The sequence below is a fragment of the Coffea arabica genome, chromosome 8c (genome assembly GCF_036785885.1).
Source record: "Coffea arabica cultivar ET-39 chromosome 8c, Coffea Arabica ET-39 HiFi, whole genome shotgun sequence".
Lineage (NCBI taxonomy): Eukaryota > Viridiplantae > Streptophyta > Magnoliopsida > Gentianales > Rubiaceae > Coffea > Coffea arabica.
In genome coordinates this window covers 6,249,085-6,263,568 of record NC_092325.1, presented here as the reverse complement: position 1 = coordinate 6,263,568, position 14,484 = coordinate 6,249,085, and the positions used below count along the sequence as shown (strand labels likewise).

General features: G+C 35.7%; 2 protein-coding genes across 11 annotated transcripts; both read left to right on the top strand.

Annotated features, from left to right (window-relative positions):
* Positions 1-3,575: 3,575 nt before the first annotated feature.
* On the top strand, positions 3,576-5,072 carry LOC113705723 (protein ALP1-like). The gene is made up of 3 exons (XM_027227641.1): positions 3,576-4,112; positions 4,204-4,435; positions 4,624-5,072. Exons 1-3 carry the CDS (start codon positions 3,576-3,578, stop codon positions 5,070-5,072), a joined length of 1,218 nt encoding a protein of 405 aa, XP_027083442.1.
* A 4,772-nt stretch (positions 5,073-9,844) lies between these two features.
* On the top strand, positions 9,845-13,672 carry LOC113707261 (uncharacterized). Of its 10 annotated transcripts, none has more exons than XM_072062450.1 (5): positions 9,845-9,887; positions 10,558-10,669; positions 12,304-12,357; positions 13,166-13,219; positions 13,469-13,672. In XM_072062450.1, exons 1-5 carry the CDS (start codon positions 9,877-9,879, stop codon positions 13,481-13,483), a joined length of 246 nt encoding a protein of 81 aa, XP_071918551.1. In that variant the 5' UTR covers positions 9,845-9,876; the 3' UTR covers positions 13,484-13,672. The 10 variants fall into 10 exon arrangements, 4 of the variants coding, with proteins under 4 accessions (XP_071918551.1, XP_027085296.1, XP_071918550.1 ...); XM_027229495.2 differs by lacking the exon at positions 9,845-9,887 and adding an exon at positions 9,894-10,220 and having other exon boundaries at positions 10,578-10,669; XM_072062449.1 differs by lacking the exon at positions 9,845-9,887 and adding an exon at positions 9,894-10,220 and having other exon boundaries at positions 10,564-10,669.
* The last annotated feature ends 812 nt before the right edge of the window (positions 13,673-14,484 follow it).

Genomic DNA, 14,484 nt, shown 5'->3' with positions numbered 1-14,484 from the left:
TGTACTTATTAAGCACCAGTGCTATTTTCCTTGGACTATTGCAATTCGATTACTCAAAAATTTTCGTCCCTAGCGTCATGTGACTGGCATGCATTTATTTGGTCGTTGCTGTTGGGTTTGATCTTATTGGATGTTCTTGTGATCGGACTTGAGGCAATGCCATTCTGGTACCTGCAATTTTATTAGTTGGCACGTGGTATATTTTAATTTGTCCTACCGTGATTGTTTATAATTTATGCATTGAAGCTGCTGTTGCGTTTTTCAATGAATGACAACCTGTAGAGAGGGGTATATTTTTCTGCTTTAAGTGTGATGCTGTTTTGGTCCTATGTATATGATTCGTTGCATATTATAATCTGATATGAACTTCGCTAAATGGGTTGAACTGTTATTTTGGCTTCACACATAAAATTGGATGATAGTTCATATACAGTTTATGCGTTTGGCCTGCTAATAGCATTTTAGTGGTACCTTGTACATATTTTTAGGATTGTGATGCCCCCTGTGACTCGGAGTGCTTCGAAGGGTAAGGCCCAACTATTGTGACAAGTAATTATTAAAAATTCTGATCAGAAACAGCTGTAGTGCTCGGCTTTTTAACATCCTTATTTACAGCTTTGCAAACGACTAGGGGTGCTAACCGTTGTTCTTTATATTCGGCTACGGGAGAAAACGATTTGCGTCTTTGTATAACAAACTACTTCAAGGTGAGTTATAACTGACTAGGTGAAAAATTTCTGTAGATGCTGTCCCAATATTCGCTTAGATTGTATCTAATTTCCCGTTTAAGGCGACCTAAAGCCTATTTTCTGGTTTTGACTTTCCTAAAGAAAACAAAGATGCCCAAACCAAAAGGTCCTAAGGAACCACGTATCAATTTCACGCCGAAGATGGAAATTGCCATTGCTGAACAGCTTCTGAACATGCATAGGAATGGGGAAATATCATCGCAGACCATCGGGAGCCACGTTGTCCCTCAGATTACTAGGATGCTCACTGAGACTTTCGGGGTTTCATTCCCCCGCGATACTATTCGGTCAAAGTACTATGCGCTTCAGAACTTAACTAGGCTTTACATTTCGTTCAAGAAGCGTGGCACTGGTATGGGCTGGGACTCAACCAACTTCACCTTCATGATGGATGATGAGCGATGGAGTCATCTACTTCAGGTATAATACTTATTCAACTTGATTTTAGCTTATACGCTGTTATCGTTATATATTTTCTTTTATAAGCTTGGTTTATAATTTTGGTAGGTTTTTTGACCATTATTAGTTGTATGTATTGTTCAACTGTGGAATTTGCCTTATTTATTTGTAAAAGTTGTTTGTTCCTAACAGCTGTTGTGTAGCATCCTTGTTAATTGGGTTTTTGCTTAGTTTTAAATCCTGTTTTCTTCTTTTTTAGGTCAACCAGGGATACAATAGATTTAGGGGCCGGTGTTGTCTGGTCTTCCATTTGCTTGAAGAAGTCTTCATGAATCAGGGGGCTACTGGGGATTTTAGCGCCGGCTTTGGAGTATCGCCCCTCAATTCGGGCGATGAATTGGAAATGGAACATGCTGCGAGCAGAGGTAGGGGCAAGGGAGCTGTGGATGTCGATTCATCAGATGGAGGAGATGCCGTTCCTGTGACTCGGAAAGGGAAAGAGAAGGTTAAGAAGGGCAAAGGAAAGCGCAAATCGGGGGACATGTCAACTGAGTCATTCTTTGCGCCGTCCTCCCCCCAATTCCAGAAATACGTCCGGGTTTTAGACAGCATCGAGACACGTTTGAGCGGTAAAGGGAGCTCTGGGATCTCCGGTTCGGTCTCTTCTCCTGCTAAGACCAAAAAGGCTCCAGTTGATGAAGACGAGGAGCTGGTGGCTGCCTTGGCCACCTTGAGCAGTCTGAATTTGGACCGAAGTGTGCGCTTCCAGATGGCTGATCTGCTAAGGAATCGGCATGAGCGTCTCATTTGGTTCTTATGCGCGGACGACGAGGACCGCCTTGCCTTTGTCAGACATCGAGGCTTCCTCCCCCCCCCTTAGCATCTCGTTCAATCCAGCCGAAAACTATTGCGGCAGCCTTCGTCTTAGTTTTCGCCATGCCTTAAATGGATTTGATCTATTCGTTTGGATTTATGTACTTGGAGTTGACAGTGGCCTGTGTTATTCATTTCTTTACTGTACCGTGGACCCAATTTTGTGTTTTTTTTTTTCTTGTGCGATGAAGTTGAGGTTACAACAATTTCGGATAAGTGCATGTGGTTGCGTTTATAAATGTTGGTTGAATTGTTTAAATGATATTATTTGTTGGGAATGGTGCAAGGATATTCATTTTGTGTGACAGGAGTTGCCGCTACATTTTTTTGTGAGCCGATGGTCATCTTTGTTTGTATATTTTTTAACATTTGGAGCTGGTTCAGGTTATTTCTGAATACCATCTGCATGTACAGGGACCATCGTGTGTTAAATAATTTGAGTGTGCTTCTCAATATTGGTTGCAGTAGTGCTTCTCAGTATTGGTTGTAAGGAAATAGTGCAATGCCGTATATATTGGTTGCAGCCATGTTCCTAAATTAATTTTATTGGCATCATTTAATATCTATTCTTTGTGGGTTTTTCTGTTATCACATTAATCCTGGCTGATGTCACAATTTTCTTCCATTGTGGCGCCGTAAAAGTGCAATGGCTAATATTTTGTGTACTCATAGGCCGCATATAAATTTTTTCACTTTTTCGTGTTTTCTAGTATTAATTACTCACAGTTATTTTCTCAGATAGCTAGGTTAATGTCTGCTAATTTAAACTCCTTATTCAGTTATTTTCAAAATAATTTTTTTAACTTGTTTGCTACACACTGTACGATATTTACTTATTCAACTTGTGAGTCTTTATATGAAATTTATGAACTTGTTTAATTATTTCACCTGTGTACAAGGATAGTTGACATTTTTGGTTGCGTTATATTATTGGCATTCCCCAAATGTGCCTGTGAGTGTTTATAATTATTAAGTGAACTTAATATATAAAATCAACTTGTTATTTGGTTGATTTACTTATTGCACTTTTGACACTTTGTAATAAATGGTTGAACTTGTTTAATTATTTCACTTGTTTAATCTATGGGTTTGAATATTTCAGGTTATTTTAGGCATAGAGTTTTGCCTATTTTTTTCTTCATATTCAGGATGTTGCTATTAATTTATTTGTGACTGTTTATAATAATGGGTTGCACTTATTTAGTAGAATTTGTTGGGGATTTCCCCAATTGACTCAATTGGTTTACGTCGATATCAACCTTTCAATGAGGTTGTGAGTTGCCATTCAGGGAATTATGTGCGGATTTCCTCTTTAAGTATTCATTTCTTTACACCGTTTTTGCATTATATTGAGGATATCAACCTAATGTTTTCGTGTTATTACACATACATAATTCTTGGATGTTTGTTTCATTATAATTATTTCTTGGAATTTGTATCAATTGAGGTTATTATTTCTTGGTTGATAATATTTCACTTCTACTACTAGAATAGGGTTTAATGAGCTTCAATCACTTGGCCAATTTCAGAGTTCAGAGTTGTTGCTGTGCGAAGATGGACAACGATGGGCACATTCAAGGAGGTCAACTGGATGACGAGCTAGATGATGAGGAGCTCGACAACATCCTTATGTACGTCGTATTATTGGGTTTCATGTTCTTTTTCCAGGATACACATCAGCAGGTCCCAAGAAGACGAAGAGTACGAGATAGCGCGCTGTCAGGGAGAGATTACACGATTGAGATTATTAACGGACATGAAGACCGAATTATTCAGAATATGCGCTTGGATGTTCCTCAATTCCTTTTGTTGTGCGATTTATTGCTTAATCGGGGTTACTGGCATGCATATCCTTCTCAAAGAGTGGGGGTACATGAATCCGTTGCTTTAACCCTAATGTGCCTGAGCCATGATGAGCGGCACCGGGTGTTAGCCGAGCGGTTCCAGCACTCAACTGAGACGATTGATCGACACGTTCGTCGTGTCTTACGAGCTTTGGTTCGGCTAGGTCGTGATCTCGTTAGGCCAAGAAACGTCGATGACACGCATCCTCGGATCTTGAACAATGGTTTGCTCATGCCGTGGTTCCGAGTATGTATCTCATGTTTAGTTGGACATGCACTTTCATGTAGGTTTCTGCGAGCATGTGAAACTCATAGCCAAACTTATTTCACTTATATAGGATTGTGTGGGAGCTTTAGATGGGACCCACGTATCCGCTTGGTGCAGAGCAGAGGTAAGAGAGAGGTTCAGAAATCGGCATGGCGACTTATCCCAGAATATACTTGCTGCCTGCGATCATGATATGCGGTTTGTCTATGTTCGGGTCGGCTGGGAGGGTAGTGCTCATGATGCCAGAATTCTCCAAGAGACCTTGCTTGATCCGGGCTCAGGATTTCCAATGCCACCGCAAGGTAATTTAATTGAAATGCCTTTTTAGATGCTGTCTGGTAACGAATTAGAATATGTCTGGTGACGAACTACTTTTATAATACAAGGCAGTAGGAAATAGTCTCTTTTGTATTTGGTTCTTATTTATAGCATTTGTTTCCGTAATAAATGAGTAGGGGCAATAACATGAACCCTGTCATTAAATCAACAGGAAAATATTATGCAGTAGATGCTGCCTATAGAAATATGCCGGGGTTTATGGCTCCGTTTAGGGGTGCACGGGGCACACCTCATGAGCGAGCAGCTAAAGCGCTGTTCAATAGGCGACATGCATCAGTTAGGAATATTATTGAGCGTACATTTGGAGTTCTTAAGAAGCGATTTCCAATACTCAAAGGTCCAATGCAGAACTACCTGATAGCAACGCAAAATAATATTGTGCTTGCATGTTGTGCTCTTCACAATTTTATGCGCGATTATGTGCCGAATGATGAGTACTTCAATGAAGAAGCGATAAATGGTGCCTTTGCTGATGCACACATAGCAGGGGAACAAGTGCAGATGGGTCAACCTATCGATATGTCGCAGCAGGGCATAGATAACTGGAATGAAGATCGGCGGGCAATGGCGGCGCACATGTATGTGAATGCTAATAACTAGACTCTAGTGCTTGGCCTAGGACCAAAAGTGTGTTAAATCAGCTTCCGATTTGTACTTAAATGTTTAATTCACATTCCTGGTGATTGAGGGATTACAAAATCATTTGGCTCCAGTTAATTGTGTTGTACCCATGTATCCAGGGATTTGCACCTTTGTATGAAATCTGCGGACTCATACTTTGCTCTACAACCTCAGTAAGTATTCAGTTTGCCGGTTTAGTTGACGTGAGTTTGTGAATGGTGCCGTACGCTTAACTCATGACCGAGTTAAGTTCTAGGCACATTTTTTACTTCGTTTAAATTTGGTAGAAAGTTTGCCAACTACTTTAGGAAATTGCGGGAGGGGACATAATTTAATGGCCATTATTTTGCAAAGATAGCGAACGTATTGGCTAATTACACATTTGGACCCTTAGATCCCCTGTTTTGGGGGTGTTACACATAAACTAGTTTTTGAAATACAATAAAAATTTGCACAAAAGGACTATAAAAGGTAATCCAAAAATTAGTTTTATTTTTTTAAAAAAATTTTCAATAATGTATCTCAAAATATTTTCTAAAAAACTTTTCTATTCTTAATTGTACATCAAAATATTTTCCAAGAGCCAATCCAAAATATGCTCTAAAAACTCTGTTACAGTACAGTTTTATTTTAAAAAAATCCCCCAAAAACAGCTAATCCAAACGAAGCTGTTTTTAAAAAACAGCTCAATCCAAACGCATGTGTTTTTCAAAAAATATGAGTTTTTCAAAAACAACAATCCAAACGACAATGCGTGTTTTTTAAAAACTGCTACAGTATTGTTTTTCAAAAACACCCCCAAAAACAGGGAATCCAAACGCACCCTACAAATTTGGAGATCGGTGGGGCCACTCCAAAGCGGAAGAAAGTAATTTGTAATAGGATCTCTTTTATTTAGAAAGTTTGGTATTCGGATACCAATTTTTGAGGAGAAACACTAAGACTAGGATGCGTTTCTTTCTTTGGTGGGCCTGGCAGAAAAAGAGAAATGATTTCCTTCACCCTTTTTGGTGACTACTAACGTGGAGGGGATTGTACTTTTTTTTAATTTTGACTTTTCTTACTTTTTGAGAACTTGAAGAGAGCCACAATTATTGACTGGTTGAATTTGCTGTTTTCTTTGGTTTTGACCGAATTGAAGAAAAGCATCAGACTCTCTTGCATGCTTTTGTGGGAAACAATAGAAAACAACAATTTTTCTTGTTCTTCTTTCTCTGATTGGCCGAATTTGAGAAGACAAGAGTTGACGGTTTTTCCTCAATTGCTTTACATGGCGTGTTCTCCGTTAATGGGGAACTAATTTCTTAATTCTAGTCAAGGGAATAACTGAAAATTTGGTTCGATAATTACTGTGAGATCTACATTATTTTAACTGTTTCCTCCATTTAGTGATATTTATATGTTTTCTGCTTTTAATTGTTATAACTTTTGTATATGATTGAATAGTGCACAATATTTAATTATTCACGTAGGTTATTTTGCTAATTGGGGGTAGTCGAATTCGTAATTGTTCGATTATCTCCGTCCCGTAGTAACTGGCATAATTGGGTTTATGTCAGAAAAACATACAATCTAACTTTTAAACAAACCCTTGTAGCATATTTGTTAGTTAGGATTGGATTTTTCTAAATTGTAATGCAATCTAGAAATTACATCCTACGATCGTACCTAGAATTGTTTCCGGGTTAGAGAAATAATTAATGGTCGTACCTTAACTATCGAGAAATTAAGAAAAGATTGGTTATTTATCGTGTGAATGACAACTATAACCAATCTATTAATAAATGTTGGAATGATATTTGAATCAATGATCAGTTGCACGAACCATCTCTGAAGTGTACACTTGGTTAGAGTTTCTCCAATTATTTCTATCAATTAATTATTTTTTGCATTTGATTTATTTAGTTAGCAATTATTCACTAGCATTTAATCCTAAAACCCTCCATTTGTTTTGACTCGAAAGGAAACAAACTTCTCCCCAGTCCCTGAGAAGACGACTCTACTTGTCACTGTCTACTAGTTATTAAATTTTGTCAGTTAATTAATTCTGGTATATCGGATTAAGCAGACTCTTCGGAAATAGGGTGAATCAAGTAATCCATTGCATACCTAGAGTCCCTGCTCCAGTACCTAAAATTGATTATTGATTGCCTTTGGTGGTAGTTAAGTTATTATTATTATTGCACAGGCTTGACACCTGTCAATCATACTAATAGATGTGCAGTAGAATCTAGCACAATAATAAAAAAGAACATAATTAAACCTAAGAAACCAAGAAAGCCAAAAAATTGTATAATATTAAATACATTGAGAATTTAAAATGGAAAAGATGTATACCTTATCTATATGTCAGTACCAAATCCATCTCTCACAAATTTTGGATGGATGTAGTTAGTATCACAATCTTTCCAATTTTAGAAACCATGAAAGAAAATATAGTGTCCCAAGACATCAAATTGCAAATTGGGATTTGAAACAAACAAAACCAAACAAAACCCTAAGATTGGATGCAAGAAAACACAAGTCGACACCTTCAATCCTATAAACAGCCTGACACCAGTAGCAAAATCACTCAGGGAACTAGAAATATCCGCATATTGATCTATCATCAACAAGTGTGGTACTACTTAAAAAATGGTGACTAAAAAATCACTAATTTAAATATTAACACCTCACAAGAATTAAGAAACCCAGGGATACCAAAAGAAACTTCAATTGACTGTTTATATCCTATATTCTAAGGTTGTATGATGCTACATATTGATCTATATCCCAGGACTAAACTCTTCTATCACATACTTTCACATCCTGTACATTCAGAGATTTTTCATTTTCCAAAGTCATGATAACATTGAAACAGGTTCAGTGATCCCAGAAAACACCAACTAGGAAAAAAAAAATTAAAAATCTTGAGCAAACTTCAAGGAACACCAACTAAATCTGCTCCATAATTGAGCTCACAAAGTTAAAACTCAATTACCACAGCACATTCCTTACTAACGAACGAGTATGGAGTTGACACATAATCACAAAGCATGACAATTGCAAGAACAGTTACATGAATAAACTTACAGTCTTATTAAGTAGAGATAATAGAGAATCTTGAGAATGAAGAACTTGTCACAGAGCAGCACACATAGCAAAGGTTGTAGATATTCCAACGAAAAAACAAAAACGTGTAATTTTACGAAAAAGAAGACATCATTCAACAAAGCTGACTGAAGGAGAACCCTCAAGATAAAAACAAGATCACAGCAATAAAACCAGTGAATGCTGACCAGAAAAAGAAAAGCAAACATAGTTCATAGGAGAAAAACTTGAGACAAACTAAGAGAAACTAAAATGCTCCAAGCTTAATTCTTCTTTCTCTAAGCTATAAAATGTTACTCCATACCAGATAATGATTTGCATAAAAAGTTATTAATCTGCAGCTAGTCACAATTTACAATCTTAAAATCCTATACCAAAAGGAAAGGTCAATTTGAACCATCATCTCTGGCACACTTCTAGGCATATATTACCTGAATTTACATTTACATTTATATATACACCACTTCTTTAAACTAATGTTATAGACTAAACCACTCATTAAAAGATCAGAACAAGAATAAGCTTGCAGTTATAGCAAAAGATAAAGTTTAGTAGTTCAGGAGTAAATATGAACAACTGCATCCTATATATGGGTTTGGTCTCCAATCTATCATTGCAAATTAACAGTAAATCTAATAGTTTCCATGCAGAAAATTCCACATCATGTTTGTGTAGTAACTTGGTGATGATGTGGTACCAAAACAAAAAGGATATTCCAAGTAATCTGAGCTAAGGGTAGAGCCTCTTAGTGGCTTGTTATCAAAGAGAAAACAGATAGGCGATCCATGTTCTCCTGCAGAAAAGATATCAACTGCAGCCTAAACTAAAAGGCCACTTAGTTCTCTTGAATAAAGCATCTAATTATACAGGCAGCAGCCTAGCTGTAACAGATACGGAGAAAAATTTAATCAACGAGACTTGTGATTGGAGAGTATTTTGATGGTACAAATGAGGTGGCTTGTTATCAAAGAGAAGCACATATGATGTCCATATTATTCTACAGCACAAATATTGGATTCAAGAAGCAACTACAGGCTAAACTGAAAAGGCCACTTGTTTCTCTAACATTCACACTAGCTGGTACATTATGTTGAGAAAGACTTAATCAGCAAGATTTTTGATTGCAACATATCCTGATGGCACAAACCAAATACAATTAGTTCATAGATAACCAATTTGTGTACAAGGATATGTTTGAAACTAACTATACATGATCATGTTTAATTGTGAACAAAAAAAATGAAACAATGTCAAAGAAAACACAAGGAATCAATTTTCTTCCTATATGTTTCCTATTATATACATCAAACAACATATGATTCTGCATCACAAAGATTCAGGCAACTTCAATCTGACAACAACAAGAAGTGGTGAAAACAGGGAATAACAAATCCCAATAGCTTCTTGGCTTCAGGCAATTTTGCAAGATGTAGCTTATTTTAACTAATCTAATAAAAGAAAATGATCTTTAAATCCAAAAGAGATAGTAAAAAAAATGCAAAGAAGAATTTAATCATGAATCAATGCTCCTCTAAGCTTATAATCCTAAATCATGATTCTGCAACATGATAATTCAAAATTCATTTACTAAAATCTCAAAACCAAATAATAACATTGCCACTACAAAATAACATACTTTATTTGACAACCTTTTTATTGACGAGCCAAACTCACCACAGCAAATCTAACTTTTATGACGAACAGGTCAGCTGTCATCACAATAAGGATTGGTTTACCCGGAATATATCAGCTACCCTCCACCCCTCATCACCAAAGCTTTAGCAAACTTAAGCTTGCAAATACAGTTGTTTCTCTAATCTTTTTAAGATCTAAAATTCCTCCATCCAATTTGCTTCCTTGAACCTTACTACTTACAGATCTATCTATTCTCATGAAGGATTTCAAAACTCAAATAATCTCTCAGAAGCCCTTCCAACTGCAATTATTCTTTCCGATCTGTCAATCTGGCACCATCTACGCCAATGAATGGAGTCTCCTACTCCGGTGCCTTCCCTCCAACCATTTCTCTCTTGCGAGGTCCTCCCCAAATCCTTGTCTGTTTAATCCCTAACTCGTATCAAGATTTCCCTACTAAAGTCTCCTTACTAGTGAAGCCATTCTAGCTTCCTCGTTCAATTGAGTTTTCAATTGGAGCTCCATTTCGCACCTCTCTCTCATCCCCTCCCATTTCATCCATTTATTTCAGTGAATTCTAATGTTAATTTTTGTATTGAATTTAGAGATTGCCTAAATTTTTTTCTATTTAATAAAGAATTTTCTTGATTTCATTTGAAAAAAAATTCTGTTTTATTTTTCATGTAGCTTTTTTTTTAATCATGTTGTCTTTGTTTTTTGTTCTTTTGTTCTGATTTAGTTTCAGAAATGTTCTTATAGATCAGCTATGGTGGCAATTTCTCACTACTGGATGGAGTACTTTTGTGAACAAAATAAATCTTGTTTCCCTGTTATGGAGTTCATTTTTTGAGGTATATATGCATTTCCTTCATCAGAATTTGAAATTGAAGTGTAATGACAAAATAGTTGACAATTGAATTCATAAAATACTTAGAATGAATGAATTATATCTAAGATAAATGAAAAAATAAGGAAATGAATGGATTTTGACCTGATTTTAGAAGCATGCCAAAAGAAGATGATTGTAATTGTGGGATAAAGCACTGCTAAATTCTCTTTAGTAAGAATTCTGTTTTGAATGGAAAGCAAGCACTTAGTAAATTTCGTCAAACCAGAAAAATATTCTACCAATCATTGTGAAAAGGTCAACATTTAAAGCAATGGCGTACAGGTTATACATATTGCTTTGTCAATTATTGTCAATTACAGGTTATACATTTGCACCACTTCTTTTTTTGTTATACATAGTGCCTCTAAGGGATGGTCTAATTGTTTACTTTATGGCTTTATGTTATAGCATTTGCAGCTTTCATGCTCCTACTTTAATGATTACTGGAAAGTGCTAAGAGTCATGAATATGTGGTGGAAACTAACCTTTCTATATGTTTTACTTGTTAAGAAAAAGAAATAAAAAAGAAATCTCCTATCACATTTATTTCAACAATTGATAGGATACCAGCAAGCATAGTTATTGACTGATATTGGTTTTGGATGAATTATTACCATAGGTCTTCATTACACTTTTCAAGTATAGTATAGGCTATCATAAGTGATGCCATTGGAGGCTTGGTTAGATCACAAAATTAACCTCCAAAACATGCCTTTGTTGCTTTATTTGTGGGTACGGTTTAATTTTTCTCCAAAAGAGGATTTATTTTGCTCTGTTTCCAGTAATTTTGGAAGTTTTTCTACTGGTTTGATCAATAGCCTTTATTGTTTTCTAAGCTCATGCATTTTAGTATTGAATGTTGGGTCTTAGGAATGGAGTCTACTTCTACTGTACAAATTCATGCTGAATTAAGAGGTTCAGATGGTTTTTAGGTTGATGAACTATTACAGATAGTATGTATCATCAGTATTTAATGTATTTGAGGACTTTGTCATACAACAAACGCCAAATTCATGTTGCACCCCACCTTAATGGAGAAAAGTAACCATTTACCATGCCTGTTAAAAAAACTTGCATCTTGAAAACAAACAACAAAAAGTTGATGATATGTCGAATCCAATATTAGGCTGCCCTAATTTTATTCATGTCTAAGAATTATGATGCCATGTTTCTTAGTTAACTATTAGCTATCAGGTCCTAATTAATCCTAATTAATACTAACTACATTAGATCATATATGGGTTATTTACAGTTATTTTTAAATTATTAGATCATGTGTCCAAGAATATCTTCCATGTTATTTGTATCAATTTTTTTGGTTAGAAACACCTGGTTCTAACTGTATGTTCCTGTAATGTACTCCAAATGGTGGTTGATATGCAAAGTCATCTACGGGATTCAGTTAAAGTGTTTAATCAGCCAGCAAACATGGTTGTAGTTTAGTAAATCTAATGTCAGGACAATGAAATTCTGCAACTTGAACGTTGGCCTTGCTGATTTATTACCTAGATTTCTTGGTCTTTGACTCAATCCCAGAAGCTGTCTTTATGGATAGTTTTTCTTCACGTTGTGACTCAGAGGATGTAAAAATTCCAGGTTATTCCTATAGCAAAAGCTTGTCTTGCTTTCCTGTCTACAGCCAGAGACCAGGTTATTCCTAACAAGATTCATTTGTAGACAAATGGAGTTTAAATTTAATTATCAGAGTTTGAACATACTTGCTTATGATGTAAGAAACATATGCTTACTATATTTTGGACTTCTTTCCTCCTGGAAGATTATTGTGCTATAATTTTTGGTCATTTATTCCATCTAAGCTGTCCAAGTGATTTTTCCCCCCATTGCGGGTTTAAGTCTTGTAAGGATTTCAATCCTCAGAGGAACTCAATTAGGAGTATAGTGTAGTTGTGTGGTTGGTAATAGTATGTGTGTGCATTCTAATTGTTTCATTTCCTTGTAGTAAAAGAAGTTGATTATTCAAATGTAAGAGAGAAAACCTAGACATTTGCTAAACCTTGATGATTCAAAGCATTTATATATTACTTTAGTGTTCTAGATCGTGTAAGTTATTTTTGAGGACCTAAGATTCAATTGGAGTTTATATGCTAGTTAAAAATTAATTTATTTTGCTGTTAGGCATTGATATGATAATATCAATTGGCATTGATGATAATATCAGCTTGCATTCATTATGCAATCGGGTATCTTTGCTTTTGGGATTTCTTGAATAGTTGGCAGTTGTTTCTCCAAATCCAAATTGTATGCAACTGGTTTTCTAGGAATAAAGGGTGCATCTGTACTATTTTCTTGTGTCCGTGAAACTTTTAGAAACTTTGCTGCTGGGTATATATGCATCTAGAGAAATTAATACCCTTGGCTGCTGAAAGTTTCATATTCTGTGTTCATGTACTTCTTTTTGAACCTAAATTTTCCTTCGTGTTTATGTGTTTGTTGGCAGAAAACTCTCAGAAGTTTGTCAGCAAAGTATTGTGATCATTCGATACAAGTACATGTGAGCTTATAAATATTTTTAGACTATCAAAGTTTGTGTTTTGCATGCAACTTGATATATGAGTTTAAGTTTCTAAGCTACCAAATTTGCAGCTTAAGTTTCTTTCTTTGTTAATTTTGAAGCTGTTAATAGTTTCTCCAGGAGTACATATGCCAGTTTTAATATTTTAAAATCTTTGGCCATTAGTTCCGTGTTTTCGTCACCTCATTCATTCTTTCTAATTCAATGATACTTTTCATGTCATTACAGGTTATATATTGGTGAAGACTTTGGTAGTATTGCAAATCTCAAACAGAAAAGCAAATGCTCTTCAATTAATGATATAGTAATGGAACCATCTAAGGGATGTTAAACAAGGTGTCACTCCATAAACTATCTATGATTCTGCATCTATTCTGTTCTATACTTGGTACCTAAAGTCAGTAAACTTTTCAACAATAACTTCTTCTTCTACATGACAGACCAAAACTGTCCTAAGACATTGCACAAGTACATACTTGAAAAACTACTGATAGAAGAGTTGTATCTAAAAGCATCCCAATTTAATCACCAATAAAATCCAACCAGAGCTTTTCACATGAAAAACAAACAGCTCTGCATTTTTAGAACCACTGTTAATTCTAGAATTGTGAAAACAAAATGACTATTGCCCAAGAGACATAAACAAGATGACAAAAATAACAAGTATCCCCATGAAAAAAACTCAAAGCAAGAAGCACTCTCAAATTGAGACCTAAACAAACGCAAGCAATTTGAAAGAATCGACAGAACTGCAACAGTGTATACATTTTCAAAATCACAGTCAGTTAGTCATCGGATGTTAGATTGCTAATCACTTGAGACAAATAAACCAGCCAGCCAATTAATGGGCCCCAGAAAGCACAATTGTCAACACCTTTAACTATGTACACTGATAGCCATTAGTTACCGAAAATAAAAAGCACAAGTCTTCACAAAAACTACAAACAGGTACAAAAAAGGCGTATAATTAGACATTTAATAAAAACAGAGTTTAACTTAATAAAGTAGATGGATGTAATAGAAGTTAGACAAGGAATCCATCTTCCTCGAAGCTTATACATTAACCAATAATTCACGAGTATGCAGCAAAGCTACTCGGCATTCATCTATTAACTAAAATCAGGATACTAAATCCAACAATGGCTCATGTTTATAGATGACTGAAATACTGCTCCGGACATTATTACGTGGCACAATTAAACTAACATGAGAGTATAAGTCAACTTATGCAGAAAACTAAATTC

Coding starts and splice junctions, on each gene's coding strand:
- LOC113705723 (XM_027227641.1), top strand. CDS start 3,576: ATGGACAACGATGGGCACATTCAAGGAGGTCAACTGGATGACGAGCTA. Junction 4,113..4,203: donor TGCTCATGCCGTGGTTCCGA/GTATGTATCTCA, acceptor TCACTTATATAG/GATTGTGTGGGAGCTTTAGA. Junction 4,436..4,623: donor ATTTCCAATGCCACCGCAAG/GTAATTTAATTG, acceptor TTAAATCAACAG/GAAAATATTATGCAGTAGAT.
- LOC113707261 (XM_072062448.1), top strand. CDS start 10,075: ATGAAGGATTTCAAAACTCAAATAATCTCTCAGAAGCCCTTCCAACTG. Junction 10,670..12,303: donor TATGGAGTTCATTTTTTGAG/GTATATATGCAT, acceptor TAAAAATTCCAG/GTTATTCCTATAGCAAAAGC. Junction 12,358..13,165: donor TGTCTACAGCCAGAGACCAG/GTTATTCCTAAC, acceptor GTTTGTTGGCAG/AAAACTCTCAGAAGTTTGTC.